This window comes from Calliphora vicina, chromosome 5 (assembly GCF_958450345.1).
Source record: "Calliphora vicina chromosome 5, idCalVici1.1, whole genome shotgun sequence".
NCBI lineage: Eukaryota > Metazoa > Arthropoda > Insecta > Diptera > Calliphoridae > Calliphora > Calliphora vicina.
The window spans coordinates 1,167,949-1,188,124 of NC_088784.1; the positions used below are offsets into that span (position 1 = coordinate 1,167,949).

Sequence of the window (20,176 nt, forward strand, 5' to 3'; positions counted from 1 at the left end):
ATGGCTTCTATTAGATTTTGACATACAAAATTGCACACAGACTTGCTGTGTGAAAATAGACATAACGAAGCAATAATACTAATAAATGGAGACTCTACCAGATAATTTTTTATCTTGACAATAATTTTGACGTTTGTCATGATACAAATTTATCAGGTATAGACAGAGGCTTATAAATTAATATTTATTCAAATATATTAATGGCGTTTGAATACATAATTGCATAGCGGCTCGGTGCAGCATGTAGTTCGAGTTGACTTCGAAGTTGTCATGAGTGCTCATTGCAGTTGCCAGATCTAACAATTTATTGTTCTTATGACGATTTTTAGGGTAAAAAATACTCCATTGCAACTCTACCCAACTCATCCACATATAAAAAGTGCACTTTTTCAGTACTATTGTCAATTGACTATCATAAAGAAAACATAGAATATGGATTATAATAAGACCCCTTTCATACTAGGCAATTTAGTTGCGCAAGTCTCTTGCTCAACAACAAAACAGCATGCAAAATTTTCTTCTACTTAAAGCTGGCAACATACGGAATGATTTGTTCGCCTGATTTGTGATTGGAAATTATCAATTACTTGTGCAACTAAATTGGCTAGTGTGAAAGGGGTCTAACATTTACAATTTAGTCAAAATGTTGTACAATATATATATATATATATATCTATTTGACGATTTTACACCAAAATAATCTGGCAGCTATTGTTCTTATATGTATAATCATTGATGGTAACTTTTTTCTTCGAAACCGTTCGTTATTGAAAACCCATAAAAAGTTTTAGCGATAAATCACTAAATATAAATAAAGGCATTTTACATAGTATCACAATTTCTGAAATGGTTGAAATCATATTCTTTTTGTAACCAATTTAAAGATTTAATACGAAATTTTTGAAATCAATAGATTATTGCATTTGGGGCAAAAATCGCTAGATTTCTTATTAATAGCTAAACTGAATTACTTTTTTCTTCACTAAACTCGTTTCAAAATCGCTATATTTGACAATAAAATAGCTAAATAGCCATCACTGCTTGTTATACACATTTTACTTCTGTAAAAAGTGAAAAGAGGAAAATTCTTTGTTAAATTAAAAAAAAAATATTTAGAAAATATCTGAAAAATGCCGCGTGATTATGACCGTGATTACACAAGTGAAGATACTTCGGATTATAAACGTAAAAGGCGTAATGATGAGGAAAATATTAAAAACGAGCCAGGAGTTGATGTTGATGAAGCCCAGCAAACTGCTGTACAACACGATGCCCCACCGCTGAATGAGAAAACTGCAGCATATTTGGAGGAGTGTGTACAAGAAAAAAGCTTGCTGGACTCCAATAAATACAACGTATGCAAAAGACTCTTGGACGACGGTAAGTTCCTAATGATTTTGTCTAATACTTAATTTTGAACTAAGCCACCATTTTGGATTTGTATATATTAATGTGATATATGTATGTATGTATACGTGTGTTTTTTCTTTTAAATTTACTTTGGGGCGTGGATGGTTAGAAATTGAACGCATCCTAATTAGTGGCCGGATACCGAAACCGGAAGTGTATGCCAATGTTTATAATGAAAAACCGATACGTGTAGCTCAGAAAGTTCTGTTCCCCATAAAGGAATATCCAAAATTTAACTTTGTTGGCAAAATAATGGGACCGAAAGGAAATACATTGAGACAATTACAAGAAGAAACTTTTTGTAAGATGACAGTATTGGGGCGAAATTCCATGCGAGACCATGCCAAAGAAGAAGAACTCCGTAACTCGGGCAACCCAAAGTATGCACATTTGAGCAGAGATCTACATGTAGAGATATCTACTGTAGCTCCTCCATCCGAAGCGTACCACCGGTTGGCATATGCTTTGGCAGAGATACGCAAATTCATGATTCCTGATGCGAACGACAACATACGGATTGAACAAATGCGCGAATTGGACGGTAAAGACCGCATGTATAAAAAGTCTCATTACGCGAAAGCGTATGGAGACCACACAGCTGCATACGGCAGCAGGTAAATATTACAAAATTATAATTATAATCATTTTTCAATTAACAATATCATCGAAATTTTGTTCATTAAGAACTCCACCACCGCCACCATCATTTGACAAGTCAGCTAAACCAAAAGTGTATTCCATATTGGAGAAGGCCCGATATGTTATGGAGGATCCAAGTTACACTATGATAAAGTCCCATAGGTACGTATAGAGTGCAGGATATGTAGTCGTCTATGGTTAAAAATACCATCAATGAATAAAATTGCAGGTCTCGAGATCATGATATATATGATCATCCAAGTGAGTATGATCGCTACGGAACACCACCTCCGCCATCATCTTCGAAGCACTCAAGTACGCATCATGCCCCCTATGAGAGTTCATCATATGAGCGTGATTACCGTCGGGATTACCATCCTCACTCATCCTCGTATGCAGCAGCTGCTTATGCAGGTAAGTTCAATTTCAAAATTTCAAAAAATGTTTTATGTTACAGCTGAAATACTACGAAAATAAACGCAACATTTAAACGTGTCGAACAATTTTTTAAAATTATTTCCAAATAAACAAATTGAATTGAACGAAAATAACGTCCGAATGAAACAGAATAATAAAATTATGTAAAAAAAGGAACAAAGAATGTTTTTAATGCAAACCAATTAATAACGAATTTAAATAGATTTCTAAAAACCTTAACCGACATACTAAAAATAAATTCTCGTTTATTTCTAAATATTTTAAAACAATAACTAAAAATACAAAAACAAAACGTGTAACAAAAAAATATTAAAAATGTAAAAAATTAAAACTTACAAAATACACATCAAAAGCACTCTACCAAAAATATATAAAATATTTAAATTCGTTAAATTGTGGCCACAATCGTTCTTACTTCTCGTTCAAATTAACTTTAAAAAAATTTATACACATAAAAATATAAACGCACAAGGAATATGTAATTTTAATGCTATTTCAAAATACAACATACACTTATAAGCATATTTCTTTTCAATAAAGGAACATATGCGGTTGAAAACCAACCATGCTGCTTCTTATAATTCTACACATTCGTGTCTAAAATATAACTTAATTTATGAATTACTATTGTGCTTCTTATTCTTTGAAATCCTCTCTCTCAACACTATTGATTAAAGTGTGCATACATGTTTTACATGTATAAAAAAGAACCTTTGTTTATAACAATCAGAACTTCTGTGTGAATATTGATTGATACATTAGTTCTAAACTTCTTCAGGATCTTTAAAATTCACAAAAATCTGAATTTTTCTTTTTCCTTCCCCTAATAGTTTTTTATATCAATTCAATTGTAACTTAAAAATATGAATACCTAATACTACAAATAAAAATAACAAAAGCCAACAATTAATTAAATAAAAACAAACAAAAATAAACAAAATCCAATAAAAATAAATCCAAACCAACAACTCACTCTTCTCCTAAATTAGCTAAAACAAGTAATGGCCGTTCTTCGTCGTCTGCATATCGGCCAACAACATCAACATCACATTCTTCATCACACTATGAGACAAGTGGATCACGTTCCCGTGAAAGTGTGCGTTATCGTTCAGCTCCCTACCCAAAAATACGTTAACATCAAAAAATGAAAATTGTACAACCTAAAACAAAATGAATTAAAAACAAAACCAATTCTGTTTAAAAAAAGAAGCTGCAACCACATACATACATGCAATATATTGATGGATGTCGTCAAATCTTAACAAAAATAATTACTATAATAACTATAGTTACATATAATTATTACAAACTAAAATACATATAAAGAAAACAAGTTTTAATAAAAAGACAAAAGAAGAACAACAAAATTATTTTAAATTTATCAATATTACAAAACAAAATATAAAATAATGTTAAAGTAAATAAAATGTAATTTTTTTTCCTATAATCCTGACATTAAGTTACTTGCATTCGCACCGGAAACTATCTGATTTCCCTAAAACTCCAATATCAAATAAAAAAAAACTCATACTATGTATTTATCACTTTTTTTTAATATACATACAAATATGTTACATATCGTTAGCTTAAATGGAATATTACGTAACTAGAAACAAATATTTGCAGTTTTAACTTTTTGTGGCACTTTTATCAAAGGAAAAGTTTTAGAATTTTGTTATTGAAGCACTTTATTCGTGCAGCATGCGTTAATTAAAAATGTTTTTGCTTCTCCGGTAAAACTGCAGTTACGTGATTTTGCATTTATGCCAACGATATATTAAATTAACTGTGATCATTCAGTAATGGTTAGTATATAATACATCTTTATTCATTTGGGTTTTAAAATTCTATCAGCCCAATTATGAATAAAAATTCCGCGGGAGTTTTTTCCCTTTTCTCATTTTTCCTATTCAAATTCAATGGGAAAAAACTCCCGGGGAACAAACTCCCGCGGAATTTTTTATTCATAATTCATATTAAAAAATATTCACATGTTATATATAATCCATTTTAAGCGGAATTTAAATCACTTAATGCCTACTAAAACATTCTATGACTTCATGTGATCACACGTTAATTGCAACGCATTTTTGGGGTTTCAAAAGATCTCGAAAATATCCAATGGACGGATTGTATGTATGCAACTAACTAATGTCGCTCTAATTAAATATCGAAACAAAAATAGATGTAAAAAACTAAAAAGCAACGTATATCTAATTTTAAAATTTAAAAAAAAAACATAATAAATGAAATGAAAACTCAATAAAAATTAAATCCTCCAAAAAATTATATCTCCACACAAAATACAACATTAAAAATCTAAAAAATAAATAAAACATGAAATAAAAATGCAAATTATTTAAGTAGTTAAAAAACAAAACACAATAATAAAACAATATATTATGCGTACATATTTAATATATTGTATAAATTACATCAACAACACACTAATGAGCTGTTCCCAAGGGAAGTGCACAGCGACATTAGCAGTTACTGCTTGCTGCTGTTGTAGTAATCGGCGTTATTTTTGTGTGGAAAAGTGTAAGTATAAAAGCTTTAAACGTTTGTATATTGTACAAATACATAAAGTTCTATACAAAGCATCCACATTTTTTATTTAATAAAATAATAAAAATTTAAAAGAAAACACAACAAAAATTTGTTTTATTTTTTACTGTCTTGAAGAATACCAAAAAATAACTTCTTTGGTGTTAATTCAAAATTTGGGTAATTTGAACAAAGTATTCACTACAACACATTACCAGTGCGTACATATACATATATTTTTACCAGGGTTGGCTGTTTCCCCAAAAAATCACTTTCAGCTAAACATCCGTTACCGTTAAAATGCCGTTACAGAAATAATACAAATTAGCGGTACCGTTACATTCAATCTTTTCGAATCAGTTTTTTTAAATGCAATATTAAAATGTATGTTACTTTCGGAGTGAGAGATTTGTTGCATTAACTTTAACATTTTACGAATATGTTTTTTTGTAAAAATCAAACATATCTCTGGCATATATAAAATTAGGCTTTATTTTTCCAACCAAAAGATTTGGATCATAGTTATTTACAAAATAATAAAATCACTTCAGACTCTTCATTTTACAGGAAAACATGTTTTTGTTCAATTAAAATGTCATCGCACCATCCAAAAACATAAGACTATCAACAGCGTCTACTGCTAAATCAACATCTCGTTTCTGTATGGTTTTCTTTTTTGCTTCAACTGTAAAGTTGTAGGACTCCTGTGCAAGTGATTCAATGAATAATTCTGTTGCACGCGTTACTAAAAATACCGCTTCATTGGATGCTATATGCAAGTCTGGATCCAACTTCATAATATTGCGAATGCGTGTTAGAGGTAATTGAAATAGCTTCTGGTCGTTTGTAGCTGAATTCGTCTTGTGAACTAAAGAAGCCAATAAAAAGTAAGACTTATAAAATTATGTACATATGTATGTGCTTAATATGACAATTACCATCTTTATTTGTTTCAACCTCGGTACTGTTGGACTCTGGCCCATTATGTTCAGCTTCCTCATTTATTTCTTCTCTTTCTGTGCTAAGAGATTCGGTTACATACTCTTGTTCCAACTCTGTAATAATTTCTTCGGAAAAATCTTCTTCAAATAGGTTTTCACTGGACATTTTATTTAACTTTCTTTGATGGCGGTTTATGCGAATAAAAATAAATAATTGGAGGTAAATATTGTAACAAAGCGAATTAATGTAAGGTGGTGGCAGTTCCACAAAAACAACAATTGGTCTTAGCAAATGTCAGAAAACAGAATTGAAAGCTTAAATAAATATGTATTAAAACCTATAATAGCTGGTGGTGGTTTAAGTTATTTCCATAAAAACTAAGTATTTTGATCAAATCGGGCGATATTGAAATGGCAAAAATGGTTTTTGACAACCACTAGAACCAAAAATGTGAGAAAAGTAATCAGCTGTTTGGTTGACTCAACCTTATATGAATTCGCCTTGAAATTTAACAAAACAAATTTCATCCGTGCTACCAGATTTTCTAAATAGAAAAATCGCCAATTTTTTTTATATATTTTGGCGAATGGGTTTGTACCAAATCACGGATTACGTTCATGTTTCCTTCCCTTAACTCTAAATTGCATCTAAATTGATAAAAAGTTATGATCATAGAGCTGAAACTAGAAAGAAACTCAAACAAATCGAAATGTATGGAAATGCCTTAGTGTTAACACATGGAACAGTTATTTTTTTAAATGTTAGCAAAGGAGAATGATCACAAAAATAAGAAAATTATTGCGAATTTTATAAATAAACCTTTGTATATTATAATATACAAACATTTCTTGCGAAAATGTTTGCGTTAACAATTTAAAATAACTTTTTTATTGTAATATGTTGGTTGTGAACCAGCTACTTAAATAATAAACGTAATTAGAGTTTGTGAACGCAAAAGATTCACAAATAAATTATATAAACACATGTAAAACACGGTATCTGATCGCCATATAACTCAATATTTGATTGTGTCGAAATTAAAAAAAAAAGAACTTAAAACATGTCTAAAAGCTCTAAGTTGACAACGCTGACATTTTATACCCTCTAAATTGTTTTCAAGATCGCTAGTTTTGACGGGAAAATCGCTGTGTTACCATCACTTTTCATCCTGTTTTTTTTTATTTGAATTAGGAAAAAAATCGAAGCCGACGCGAAAGTGAATGAAGCTGAAAGGAAATAATTGCAATATTTTTTGAGCGGAGGTATTTTTGTTTAATTTTTTATTAGGAAATATTGCCAAATTGTATAAATAAAATTATTGTAAGTTATTTTCTGAAAATACTTTGCAATTTTGTTCAATGGTTTCCGAAAATTTGCGTGAATTGAAACAAAAGTCTCACAGAGAACTGGTATTTGAAGGAAAAGTGAAAGTGCATTTCCAATTAAAGTATATATTAGACGAGGAAAATACTTAATTTAAATGAAGTACATACATTTAAAAATTTATAAGTGGTCAGTCATTCAGCATTTGTATTTAAAATGCAGACAATAGAAAAAGTTTACGTTGGTGTCGTCGGTTTTTCCATAATTTTTGTTTGTTTGGTTTGGTAGGGTGGAGCAGGGAGGTATTAAAGTAACTAATACCAAAGTACTATATACTTACATATATCCTGAGAGAAAATCAAGTTTAATTTTTTTTTGTAACAAAATGTGAAATATTGCATTTTATTACAGATTATTTCCATGCAATTACTAAAACAATAAGTCAAATTAAAAGAGTAGTGATTTATACAATCCTTGGAGCAAGACAAAAATGGCCAATGCCTACGAAGGTAATGGTGAGTATTCAAATTACGCCGATGATGAGAGCGAATATGGAAAGCAGCGTAAAATGGCAGCAACTGGGCCGCACAATGGCGACAATAATCACGGAGAACTTCATCATCATGGCACTAATACAAATATGACTCCTGGTGAAAATAATTACCTCAATGAGAAGGCAAACGATTATATAAGGGATTGTTTAAACGAAAAGTCTCGCATGGACCGCAAATTTCCAATTTCCGAAAAGCTTTTGGATACTGGTAAGTTAGCATTAAAGATTATCATGTTGGTTTTGCATGTTATCTATCTTAACATGTCTTTTAGAAATTGAAAAAGTTCAGACAACAGGACGTCTGCCATCTAGGGAACAGAAATATGCCGATATATATCGTGAAAAACCTTTGAGGGTCTCCCAAAAAGTTCTAGTTCCCATTAGAGAACATCCAAAGGTATAATTCGTTTGTATAATTAGCTTTAAATATTAAAATTAAATAATTTCAGTTCAATTTTGTGGGAAAACTGTTGGGGCCAAAAGGTAATTCTTTGCGGCGACTGCAAGAGGAAACTATGTGTAAAATGACAGTCTTAGGACGTAATTCGATGAGAGATCGTGTTAAAGAAGAGGAACTTCGTAATTCTAAAGATCCAAAGTACTCTCATCTGAACAGTGATCTTCATGTGGAAATATCTACAGTGGCACCACCAGCTGAAGCTTATGCTCGTGTCGCATATGCTATGGCCGAATTGCGTAAATATCTTATACCGGATAGTAACGATGTAATAAGACAAGAACAATTACGTGAACTTATGGATAGCACACACATTTCTGAGGAGCAGAAATCATTGAACTTCAATAAAAAAGTTTCTCCATATCAAGTAGGTGCAGCTGGTGGTGGTGGTGGAGGTGGTGTAGGTATATTAACAGGAGGGCCCAGCGCAGTTGTTGCCTCATTAGGACCATCTTGTTCAAATCCTTTGGCAAATCAAACAAAGAGTGTAACACCATATAGGTCTTCTAGCCAAAATGCTCTTGGTCCATCATCATCCACAGTAACATCATACAACAAAACCAATATAGCTCCCAAACAGAAAGTAATGTCAATATTGGAAAAGGCTCGTTCTGCAATGGAGGAAACGTATGGGTAATTTTTTTTACTTTATTGTTATTGAGACAATTTTTTACATTTCTATATGATCGTATGATCGTACATACATTAATATCTTATTATATTTTTAATATTAAAAGTCGCGGTTACGATGATAATCCACCATATGAACATCATCAAGCACCTCATTCATACGATGCATATGCTACATATACGGGACACACGACACAACCTCCAGCTGGACATAATCCTCACGGGCCTCAAACGCCGGGTATTGGCATTAGTACATTGAATTCTGCAAGAGCTCCTTACGAAAATGTTGAATATGAGACAAGCGATTACAACAGACGAGATTATTATCAGAATCCATCTGCGGCCGCCACACCAAATTACGGAGGTAACTACAAAAGCCCAACTCAACCCAACCCAAACAATTTGGAGGAAAATTGTGTTTAATTGTTTTTAATTTTAGCATCTGGTATTCAACCACCCAATAATGGTGGCATAAATCCGAATCAAAATCAAAATCGTAGTCATGTTAACAGGTGAAATATATTTCCAACGGAAAAACAACAACTGCAGCAACAGCAGCAGCAAATACTTGCAAATAATAATAATTCAATTTCGAGATTACGTTGCCCTTCGATATCATCCTTCTCAACTTCTTCCACGGCTTTAAAACCAGGAAACTTATCTCATTTATCCGCCTCAATTGACGTAAAGTCTGGCTATACAAATTCGACTAACAACTTGATCAATTCTACTCTTAGCAGTTCCATTTTTATGGCTACAAAATCTGGAAGCTCATCTTACCAGGCATTACAAACACAAACACAATCATCATCATCCACAACCGTAACATCTGTTGCAGCAACAGAAACAGCACTAACAAACAATTCGCATATTAGCCCCACTTTACGTACAATGACAATACCAACACAAAACTTCCCACCGTCTCTTGTCCAAAATCAACCAATATCTACTACAAACAATGAAACTCATAGTACTAACTCAATAAATTTTACAAATCAAACGAATTCATGTTTCAAAAATACTACTACTTCGGAGGCGTCGTTACTTGAAGCAACAATAACTCCCTTCAATAATCACCATCATACTTTCAATAGCAACAAAACATTATTGACTTCAGCTACTTCGGCTTCTATTTCCAATCAACGTTCATCCACAACTGCTAGTTTACTTTTTGTAAGGTATTAAACTTGAAAAACAAAAAATACATTTCAATACTATCCTGGTCAAATTCTCATATAATTTATATATCGAGGGAATACTGTATTCAAAACCCTCTATCTTAGAAAACACAGTTTTCAGGAGAGCATACAAATTGTTTATTGCGCTTATTAAGGAGGAATATTGAATTCTTCCTTCTACAATATATTTTTAAGGCCGCTAATAAATTATACATATAATTTATTTTTTTTATAGTGTTTTGCATTCAGAACTATATTTTATTTTTAATATAGAATATTTTACCATCAATAACTAATTTTCATGAAAATCTAAGATAGAGGGTATTGAATATTTATTTTCGATAATAATTTTGATTTCGTATAATTTACAATATTACTATTACAGTCCTGCAAATCATACTAGTAGTACTCTTCATGTCGGTAAGTTACCATTTCTACCAGTACAATACATTTGAATTGGCCCTAATATAATCACCCTATAACCCCACCAGTACAATACAACAGTACAGAAAAATTAACAACAACAGCAACAACAAAATCAACTACTATAACAATAACATCACAACATATTCATCATATTAACAGCATCAACATTTCGTATACATATACAATCAAATGTTAATTGTACCAGTATATACATACATACATGCATATATATACATAAATATATATATTTCTTTCTCCATATGAATATTTTTTTATTGTAATTTCGACGGTTTTGCATATCGACTCGTGAAATTGATAAATAAATGAAATATTTACGGGACCTACATTCCCCTATTCCTCCTCCTCACATAGTGTAAAATTATCATTTTCAGATTTTTATTATTGATTCTTAATTGATGCACTTAATATTAAAACATTATCATTTAGTTTAAAACACGGATTGAATTAATGCTAAAATAAAAAGGCTTTAAGTCTTATAAAAATACAATAATAGACGAAAAACAAGAAAACTATAATTATAAATAAACATTTAAAAGAGATTTAATAAATTAAGTTAAAACTCTAAAAACCCCTTAATTGAGGGACCCTTTAAATACATGATAAACTACTTACATATATTTATAAAAAAAAATTAAATTTACTATATATTTACAATTGAATATTGACAAAAAGATTTATATTAAATAAACATTAAATCTAAAACTATTCAATTTTACATGCATATGTATGTACACTATAGTTATACATTTTAAACTACCAGTTCCAGTGTTAGGACAACAGTTTCTTTAGGTGTTTGTGAATTTCTCATTGAAAGAAATCATAATATTTTGGTATATATATAAATCAGATGAAACAGAATTTCGTAGACTGAAATATATATTTACCGCTTTTTAAAATTTGTTCCACACTATTTCAGAAGTTTCTAATTGTATTTCAGAAGTATCTAAATATATATCAGAAATTTCTAGTTGTATTTCAGAAATATAATTGAAAATTTCTGAAATATAATTGAAAATTTTCGAAATTCTATTAGAAACTTCTGAAATAAAATTTGAAATTGCTTAGTTCGAAATTTACCAAATTTTTTCACATAAATTTCATCACATTTCTGTATAATTTACTTATTGCTAATAACATAACTAATATTCATGTTAAAATGCGTGCATTTCCATAAAGCTTTCTAACGATATATTAACAAATGTAAAACATGTATAATTATTTCCTTACATAACAAGAAACAAATTATCAAAATAGTAGTTGCTTGAAAAATATGGGAGTCAAAATAAAGTGTTTGCATTGGTTTTGCAATTTGATAACAATAAAATAAAATGTAAAACGAATCTGACAATAAATTATACTCTTTTAAATAATTCTAGAATATTTGTATAAAAACACTTACTATTTTAATATTATAGTGTGATTTCCATACAAATTTACCAGCCCAATTTTTTTTTCGTTTTATAAAAACATGCGGTGTTTTTAATTTTTTAAAGTGAAATAATAAATAATTAAAATAAAATGTTTATAAGTCACATGAATTTCTTTATTTTTTTTATTTGTAAAATGGTTGGACTTGGTGGGAACATTGTTTCAACCTATTCAATACGTTTTTACCATATGTGGTTGTTTGCAACAAAATTTTGAAAATTTTCTTAAAATCAAATTTAAATTTCAGTTTTATACATACTACTATGTACATCGATACATACATACATATGTATGCATAATTGAAAATAAAAAAACGTTTAAAATTTAAAACATTAACAACCAACTAGATCTAAGTTGAATTATTAAATTAAATATATAATACATACCGCTAATAAATACACTTTATGAATAAAAACCAAGTATTGTAATAATAAAATAAATATTTAAAATATAAAAAAAACTCTTAAATCATAAGAGAAAATTAAATAAAATAAAATTTAAAAGGAAAACAAAACGTACAATATTATCAAATAAGGGGCACATTATGAAATGTTATTGATAAATGTACTCTGTGAATTTTCAATTCAAAATTTCTAATATTTTCTAATTACATAATACAAATATAAAAGAAAAAACTCGCTAAGACAAGTGAATGGATTAAAAAAAATGAGACAAGTAAATTAATGCTACAATAACGAATCGAAATCCCACAAATAAAATTACTTTACAACAAAATAAACATTTCTTTACAAATAATAATAATAATAATAAATACATATACATACATAAAAAGAAAATTATATAAATACATATATATTTATATTAATATACATAAATAATGCAAAAATATAAAAATAAAATGCAATAAATATACATACATATATCTAAATGTTATATAAAAAATATTTGTCCAATAAAAGTCAATATTCGCCTAAACACTTCTTATTTTAAATTTTGTTTTCCTTTAGTAAATAATTTTCAAATACAACATTTCGCAAATTTTGTAAAATACACAATCCTACCTTTTGTATTTTATAAAATAATAATGCAACTCATGCAATCGAATCTTTTACATTATAGGTAGTAACAACTTTTCTGCAAAACCATATAAAATATTGGTTATTGCCAACTTAAATATTGTTCACTTCTAGTACTTGAAATTACGATATGGCAAAACTGAGTGTAAGTAATGATACGTTTTTACCTTTTAAAACCATTTATTTATTTACTCTAAATAAACCGTATTTTTTTAACTGCAAATAAAAGTGATCAGTAGTTTAAAAATTGAAACTGAAATTGTAATTGAAATTAACACAACAATTTAAATATTCACTCTCTTTTTAATACACACACTTTAAAAACACTGGTAATTCAGTTGATGTCAAGTATAATAGCGTCTAGGATATACTGTCTCTCTTACAACTCGCTGTTACTATTTATATATACATATACAGTTCCATCTTCTAGTAGTTTCATGAATTATCAAACTGAAATGTTCTATTTCTAGAGCTTTAATAAATATTTCCATATTTTATCTATTTTCATCGGGAACAATTTGTTATATTTTACATCAAGTGGCAGTAAAAGGCAGAGAAGTGTACTTTTTTGGAAGTAAATAAACCTATTATTGATAAGATGTACAAAGTAGAACATAATCTTTTTTTCTAAAAAAATATATATGGATCTTCATCAATCAGATGTAATTTGCAAATTTTGACCTTTTGGAATTTTGATTTGAGCATAAATTCAAATGAATATGTATATTATGAAATATGTACTCAAAATTAATAATTTCATAAAAAAAAACATCAGATTATTTTTTTAAAAAGATAGTTCTTCTTAACTGTTTCATCAACCAACTGTCAAGCCCTGATGATTATGGTGTTTTCCAAAACCCTTCAAATTCCAGACTTTCTAAAGTGAAAAAAGGGCCCAATGTTTTTAAATTAAAACTAATTTGAGAGTTTTTGGACCTTTTTAAATAGAAGATTTTTTGTAGATTATTTAAAATAAAAAGCGAGAAAAATAAGACCATAAAACTCAAATATGAGCTCAGAAAAGTGCAAAAATCGCTATTTCCAACACCTGTATACATACATATAAATTTCTGAATTTTTATTTATTTCTTACATTAAATTAATACAATGGGCTATTTTATAAAGGTTTTATATATAATGTATTTGCTTTAACGTTGGAAATGAATATAGCGTTTTCTGTTTTGTTTCAATTTTATTCCGCATACGTTAATATTCATGTTCAAATGATGTTCGAAATGTTCTTAACAAATTACATCCTTTAATATCCTTTAACTTTTTCCATAACTTGTTCTATATTTTAAAGACATTTTAATGGAGTACTAGATTCCTTATTTTTTAGTTTTTATAAAACTTTAAAAAATCGCCCAGCAAATAAATTAATAAATTTGTTCTCCATTAGATACATAATTACAAATGTTTATTTGCACTAAAATTATGTAATTTGGAATGTGAAACTCCACATGGGCGTTAATAACATGTTTATTTTTTAAACAAATTATTACGTTGTTGATTAACGTTTTTATGGATATTTTTGAATTTTTTTATTTTGATAAATTAAAACAAATTTTTTCTATAGAGATATCAAGATAATCCTCTTCCATTTGACTTCCATATCGTCATTTACACTTGACCTAGTGTAAATTAAAGAAGAAATTCAAATTTCAGTTTATTTGAAAATTTAAAATTCTTTTAAAGATCACGAGATAAAAAAAACTTTTTTTGTGTGGGGTTTTTAGCTTAATCCGAATTCGATTATTTGTTCCGAATCTAGTATTTTTGTAATTTACAATAACGGTATTTCCGTTCGTAGAGTTAAAGGCTATTTTAGGAGTAACCATAATTTTTAGAGGGTTACATTTGTTACATTTTTCTAGTTTTGCACAAGCTATTTAATTAAACTAGGAACGCCTTGTGGCCGAAACTCGACCACTTTTTTATGGAAAGAATTTTTAAATATTTTTTTATATTGTGCACATCTATAGAAAAAAACCTTTTAACCCATACATATATGTTTCATCGATATTGATGGACAATAACATACTTAAAAGTGTACCACAAAAAAACGTGTGGCGTATTTACTATATACTAGTATCGCCCGGTGGCCGAAATTCGACCACTTTTAAACGCTTTTAAAAAAAAATTATGTTCTGCAAATCTAGAGAAAATAACCTTTAAAACCATATATGTTTCATCAATATTGGTGGACAATAACATACTTAAAAGTGTACCACAAAAAAACGTGTGGCCTATTTGTATATAAGATAAGATTAACGGTATTTTTAGAGTAATAGTTGGCAGCACACAATTCTCTCCGAACAGAAAGACAAAAGGCAATAAAAAATAAGTTCTGATGAATTTTGTTTGATAATTATTTACATAAAAATTAAAAAAAAAAATTATTTAAGGGTGGGTGTGTAGTAATAGCAGACCGCAGAAAAATAAATGGGCGAAACAAAGAAATCAACCATTTTTTAAGTTGGCAACTCTGTCAAGTTAAAGAAATCTGGTTTGGAACATAGATTAATACACATAGATCGGAAACTCTCTTGTGAAAGACCTAATTCAGTTGTCAAAAAAAATGTGGTGAGAATGTATTAGTAAAACAAACTGTTTGAAAATGAAAGCAACACTCGTATGTGTAACTTTTTTGATTGAGTTTTTTCTTAAGATTCCGCTCTATGTATATTTTCTATATGATTTGGAAAACAGTCAGTACAATAGTAACAATAGCGAGTGATCAGTGATGTGAAAAAAGTGTTAAAGAAAGATGAGCAGCAATAGCAATAATTCATGTGTGGAAACTCCAGCTGCTCCCGATTGGTTGTCAAAGCTGGAGGACCGCCGGGAAAAATTGAAAAGGTCAAAGTTGGGACATGAAGCCGGAGCCGGTGCACCTTGCAACGAGTGTGGCGTTAAGTGTCCCGGCTTGGATTTGCATTTTTGGCGTAAGGTTTGCCGCAATTGCAAGTGTCGCAAAGATCAGCATATGTGCCAGGATGACGAAGTAACTGGCTGGGCCCAGTTTGAGATACTGGGACAAATACGTTCTAAACCAGCTTGTAAGTAAACATTATTTATTTCTTGTAACATGGTTGCATTAAGTTGTCCATACGCATAATACTGTTTTCCTATTTTGTCAGTCATCAAAATTAAGACGTTGGCAAATCAACCGGTTAAAGTCGAGTGGGTTCCGCCCAATATCGCGCCTGATCTTGCCGCTGATTATATGGAAAAGTTGGGCACAGCAAATGTACCTGTTGCCGGCAGTGATGCAGCAGCTAGGCGTAAGCAACAGCTAGAATTTCAGGTGCCTCCGCATGACTTGGATGCAGGGTTCTGCGATAATCTTACTGAGTCTGAAGCAGATCAATTGCAGCAATATGTCCAGAAGATACGTGACAATTGTGTTGGCCAGGGCAATGTAGTTCGAGTGGGAAACTATGCGAATGCTACGTTGGGTACTATAAATACTATCAACAAAGGCGAAAGCAAATATGCCGATGTAATGCTGGCATTGCAAGATACACCTGTTGTCGATGCCACCCTTTCGACGATTTTATCTAATGAGAAACTTGCAAAAGCTATCGCAGACAACTTGCCGTGTGAATATCCTAAAATTTTTGTAGTATTTTCGGAGGCAATTTCTGATGGACCTCTTAGTGCTAATGTTGAATCGAAACTAACGCCCGCAATAAAGCAAAAACTTCGAGGACTTAATGAAGCGGCTGTACAAAGCTTAATACTTAATGGGCCCGTATACGACAAAATATTTGGCGTGTTGAAAGTAAGTACATACATACGTATATATTTTTAGTTTGCCTTTGTAAAAGTTGAGATCAATTTCTTTAATGTAGAAACAAAATTTTGACATTTCCCGAGATCCTCGTTTGGGACCACTATCCGACCTTCGCAAGGAATATTTGTCTAACCCTTTTGCTAAAAAAGAAATAGACAACGCATTCAGTACGCAAATGCCTCCTAATCAATCATCTTACGGTTCACCCCTGAAGACTCCATCGAAATTTGTGAACGATTTGTCGTTTAATTCTCCTCTGCCCTTAAAAGCGGCATCAAATCTAAGGTCAGGATCACAAATGTTACAAGATACTCCAATACGAAAAGTTCAATTTGGAAATGCGTCGACTATTGTATACGATTGTAATTTACCACCTAATGTGGATTATGAACGTGATCCAATTTTCGCAAAAATCATTCGTTCGGAACCACTGAAACATGCTGTACAAACTGCCAAGAGTACGAAGAAACCCCAATCGATTTTAATGTCTACATCAATAGCCGGCTCGTCCCGCGGTATCGCTGACATTGATTTAAGTCAGGAAGTTAAGGAAAAACTTCAAAATCTTGGCATAGAATCGAATGATATGTTACAAAGTGCAGTTTTGAATGCCCCCTTTTATGAGAGACTTTTTTCAGATCTTCAAGACAAGAATATTAATTATGACCAGTGTAAGTTGCTAAAACCATTTGAGCTGTTGGGTCACGAATTGCGTACCAATCGCCCTTTGTATGAGGAGGTGCGTGAGTATGTCACCTCATTGCCCAACAGTTTAGATGTAGCTTATACGCCGGTAAATATGGGCTTACAGCAATCGCTGAGTGTTTCAAAAAGTTCTGATTCCGGATTTGATTCAAAACCTTCGACCCCTATTCAAGGAACAATTCCGCAGGGATATACTGAAGAAGTTAACGCATTAAGCGGCAAACTTGTTTCTATACCTGGAATTCAAGAGATGAATATGTATCCAACAGTTGAGGTGTCGAAAGGAATGAAAAGTTTGTCGCTTACCGATCAACATCCTCCGCGGCAAAATAAACAATTTAACGTAGAACCAATGACTATGTTAAAATGTCGTGATTGTTCTAAAACTATTAACTTTGGTGAAGTTGCCGTCAAAGCGGAACGCGCAGGAAAAGAAATAGCTTGGCATCCGGAATGCTTCAAATGTTATACATGTCGCGAGTTGTTGGCAGATTTGGTTTATTTCTTTCATGGAGGTCAAGTATTTTGTGGTCGTGATCTGGCTCTAAAATTGAAAATTCCCCGTTGCAAGGCTTGCGACGAATTAATATTTACTAAAGAATACACAGCCGCCGAAGGTGCAACATTCCACATAAAGCACTTCTGTTGCTATCACTGTGATTTGCCGCTGGCCGGTCAACAATACATACCGGATGAAAAATCAAATATGCCTTTGTGTCTAAAATGTTATGATCAATACTTTGCCATTGCCTGTCAGCGTTGCTCACAACCAATCGGACCATCCGATCAGGGTGTTGCATGGGTGGATATACATTGGCATGATTCATGCTTTATATGTGCTGGAAAAGATTGTGGTAAATCACTTATTGGTGGACGTTTCTGTGTGAAACACAATATGCCATTTTGCAGCCCAGCCTGTGTTCATAGCATCGTCAAATAGAAATCCCCTTTACCCTAACTGTAATGGCAATAGTAATAGCCAGCTTACACTGTAAGATTTTTCGACACACTCTTGGAACAGTAACATACCCCTATTTGCTGTCAATATATACACAATCAGCTCTCCCTAATGCCTTATAAATCTGCGTAAAAGCTGAAAGAAAAACTCTTTTATGTGCTACTGTCGTAAAATCGTACCTTGTAAAGTGACTTTAGTTAGGCTTCGTTTCAAAATTTTGATTTTATGATATCATACCTTTTTAGAAGATCTTTCCATCAAATACAATATTGTATTTGATTTTTAACAAAAATGCCAGCTCCTGCTGCATATCTGCAACTGAAACCACTGATTTTGAGCGACATTTCCAACAGAGTAAAAACAGCTGAATACATATATTTAAAATCTGTCTTACCATACAGGGAAAATAAGCTATAATTGGCACTCTTAGAATGCATTAGAGAAAGTGAACAAATTCAAATTTTTTTTAACACTCACAATGCAAATGTGTTATAATTTTTGATTTACTGTGATCCGTTTAAAAGTTATAAAGTTAAACGAGGTAATTTGTGGATTAATTTTTTCAAAGCAAAGGTTTTTTTATCGACACCTCCGAATTTCATAAAACTCGGCACGATTAATGTACCTTACCTTATAGAACGTATATTTTTGGGATCTTAAAAGTTCATAGTTTTATAAATATGTATGCAATTTTAAAGTTGGTAATGGATAACTAAGACATCATGACATCTTAAAGGTTAGTGATTTATTAAATATTTGTATACCATTTTTCCAAGTAAATATCATATTTTATAGTGTGTAGAAAAACATATATTTTTGAAAAAAAAAATGCATTTTGCAATCTTAACGTTTTCTGATGCATTATAAAATTTCGAAATCGGTCGAGTTTACAAAGATTAAAAAAACCGGTTGACCGGTTTTGGTTTTGGATACTCTAAGTTGGATGCAAAAATCTTCTATAATTGTATGATATCACAAAATTAGAATACAATATTTTTTTTTAAATTAAGCCTATTCAATATATTTGCCCAATTCACAACTGGTGTTGTAGCGTTGTATCGTTGTATGTCGTAATTTTTTTTATTAATGTTTTGTTTTTGTTTCGAAAAATTTGTTTGAAAAATATTTACGACATACAACGATACAACGCTACAACACCAGTTGTGAATTGGGCAATTATACAAAAAACTAAGTATTAGCATTTACCATTTTATAATATTCATTTCATTTTAACTTCTATTATTAGCATACATACTGTTATGTTATAAACAAAAATGTTCACCTACACAAACAATTTTTAACATTTTTCAATATTTCGTAATACGAGTAGTTTTTAAACCTACATATCGTCATCTAAAATGCAAAAGAACATGACATCACTTTTCATAAGTTTACATGTGAAACAAAAAAATAAAATGAAAATTACTTGAGATAATTCAAACAAAAACTATTTATTAATTAATTACTCAAATTGTATACGTTATTATATGTATTTATTATTTTTTAATTTTTATTATAACATGTTTATTTTTGATATTAGATGTTTAACATTGTGTACACATCTCATGTAGTGAATAGTAATCAATAAAAAAAAAAATCAATTTCGATTTTGACGATGACGATATGTTTTACTACTATTTTTAACATTTTTAATTCTATACACAAATTTATTTCATATAGTACATACA

At 30.6% G+C, this 20,176-nt stretch overlaps 5 protein-coding genes across 6 annotated transcripts; 4 read left to right on the forward strand and 1 right to left on the reverse strand.

The window, feature by feature from the left end:
• Nucleotides 1-1,033: 1,033 nt before the first annotated feature.
• qkr58E-1 (quaking related 58E-1) lies at nucleotides 1,034-3,914 on the forward strand. Its single transcript, XM_065510870.1, has 5 exons — nucleotides 1,034-1,380; nucleotides 1,520-2,024; nucleotides 2,095-2,211; nucleotides 2,279-2,463; nucleotides 3,477-3,914. Exons 1-5 carry the CDS (start codon nucleotides 1,131-1,133, stop codon nucleotides 3,620-3,622), a joined length of 1,203 nt encoding a protein of 400 aa, XP_065366942.1. The 5' UTR covers nucleotides 1,034-1,130; the 3' UTR covers nucleotides 3,623-3,914.
• A 1,589-nt stretch (nucleotides 3,915-5,503) lies between these two features.
• PolE4 (DNA polymerase epsilon subunit 4) lies at nucleotides 5,504-6,214 on the reverse strand. The gene is made up of 3 exons (XM_065510871.1): nucleotides 5,973-6,214; nucleotides 5,619-5,902; nucleotides 5,504-5,586 (listed from the first exon to the last, which is right to left on the reverse strand). Exons 1-2 carry the CDS (start codon nucleotides 6,139-6,141, stop codon nucleotides 5,622-5,624), a joined length of 450 nt encoding a protein of 149 aa, XP_065366943.1. The 5' UTR covers nucleotides 6,142-6,214; the 3' UTR covers nucleotides 5,504-5,586; nucleotides 5,619-5,621.
• Nucleotides 6,215-7,110: 896 nt separating this feature from the next.
• qkr54B (quaking related 54B) lies at nucleotides 7,111-9,518 on the forward strand. 2 transcript variants are annotated; one of them, XM_065512432.1, is made up of 6 exons: nucleotides 7,111-7,238; nucleotides 7,711-8,060; nucleotides 8,125-8,249; nucleotides 8,302-8,942; nucleotides 9,047-9,303; nucleotides 9,379-9,518. In XM_065512432.1, the coding sequence occupies exons 2-6, from the start codon at nucleotides 7,790-7,792 to the stop codon at nucleotides 9,453-9,455; spliced, it is 1,371 nt and encodes a 456-aa protein (XP_065368504.1). In that variant the 5' UTR covers nucleotides 7,111-7,238; nucleotides 7,711-7,789; the 3' UTR covers nucleotides 9,456-9,518. The 2 variants fall into 2 exon arrangements, with proteins under 2 accessions (XP_065368504.1, XP_065368505.1); XM_065512433.1 differs by having other exon boundaries at nucleotides 8,302-8,936.
• On the forward strand, nucleotides 9,461-11,269 carry LOC135960998 (dual specificity protein kinase shkD-like). The gene is made up of 3 exons (XM_065512435.1): nucleotides 9,461-10,117; nucleotides 10,503-10,537; nucleotides 10,609-11,269. The coding sequence occupies exons 1-3, from the start codon at nucleotides 9,690-9,692 to the stop codon at nucleotides 10,737-10,739; spliced, it is 594 nt and encodes a 197-aa protein (XP_065368507.1). The 5' UTR covers nucleotides 9,461-9,689; the 3' UTR covers nucleotides 10,740-11,269.
• Nucleotides 11,270-15,731: 4,462 nt separating this feature from the next.
• On the forward strand, nucleotides 15,732-19,511 carry Tes (Testin). Its single transcript, XM_065511979.1, has 3 exons — nucleotides 15,732-16,088; nucleotides 16,170-16,813; nucleotides 16,884-19,511. Exons 1-3 carry the CDS (start codon nucleotides 15,797-15,799, stop codon nucleotides 18,468-18,470), a joined length of 2,523 nt encoding a protein of 840 aa, XP_065368051.1. The 5' UTR covers nucleotides 15,732-15,796; the 3' UTR covers nucleotides 18,471-19,511.
• Nucleotides 19,512-20,176: the final 665 nt, after the last annotated feature.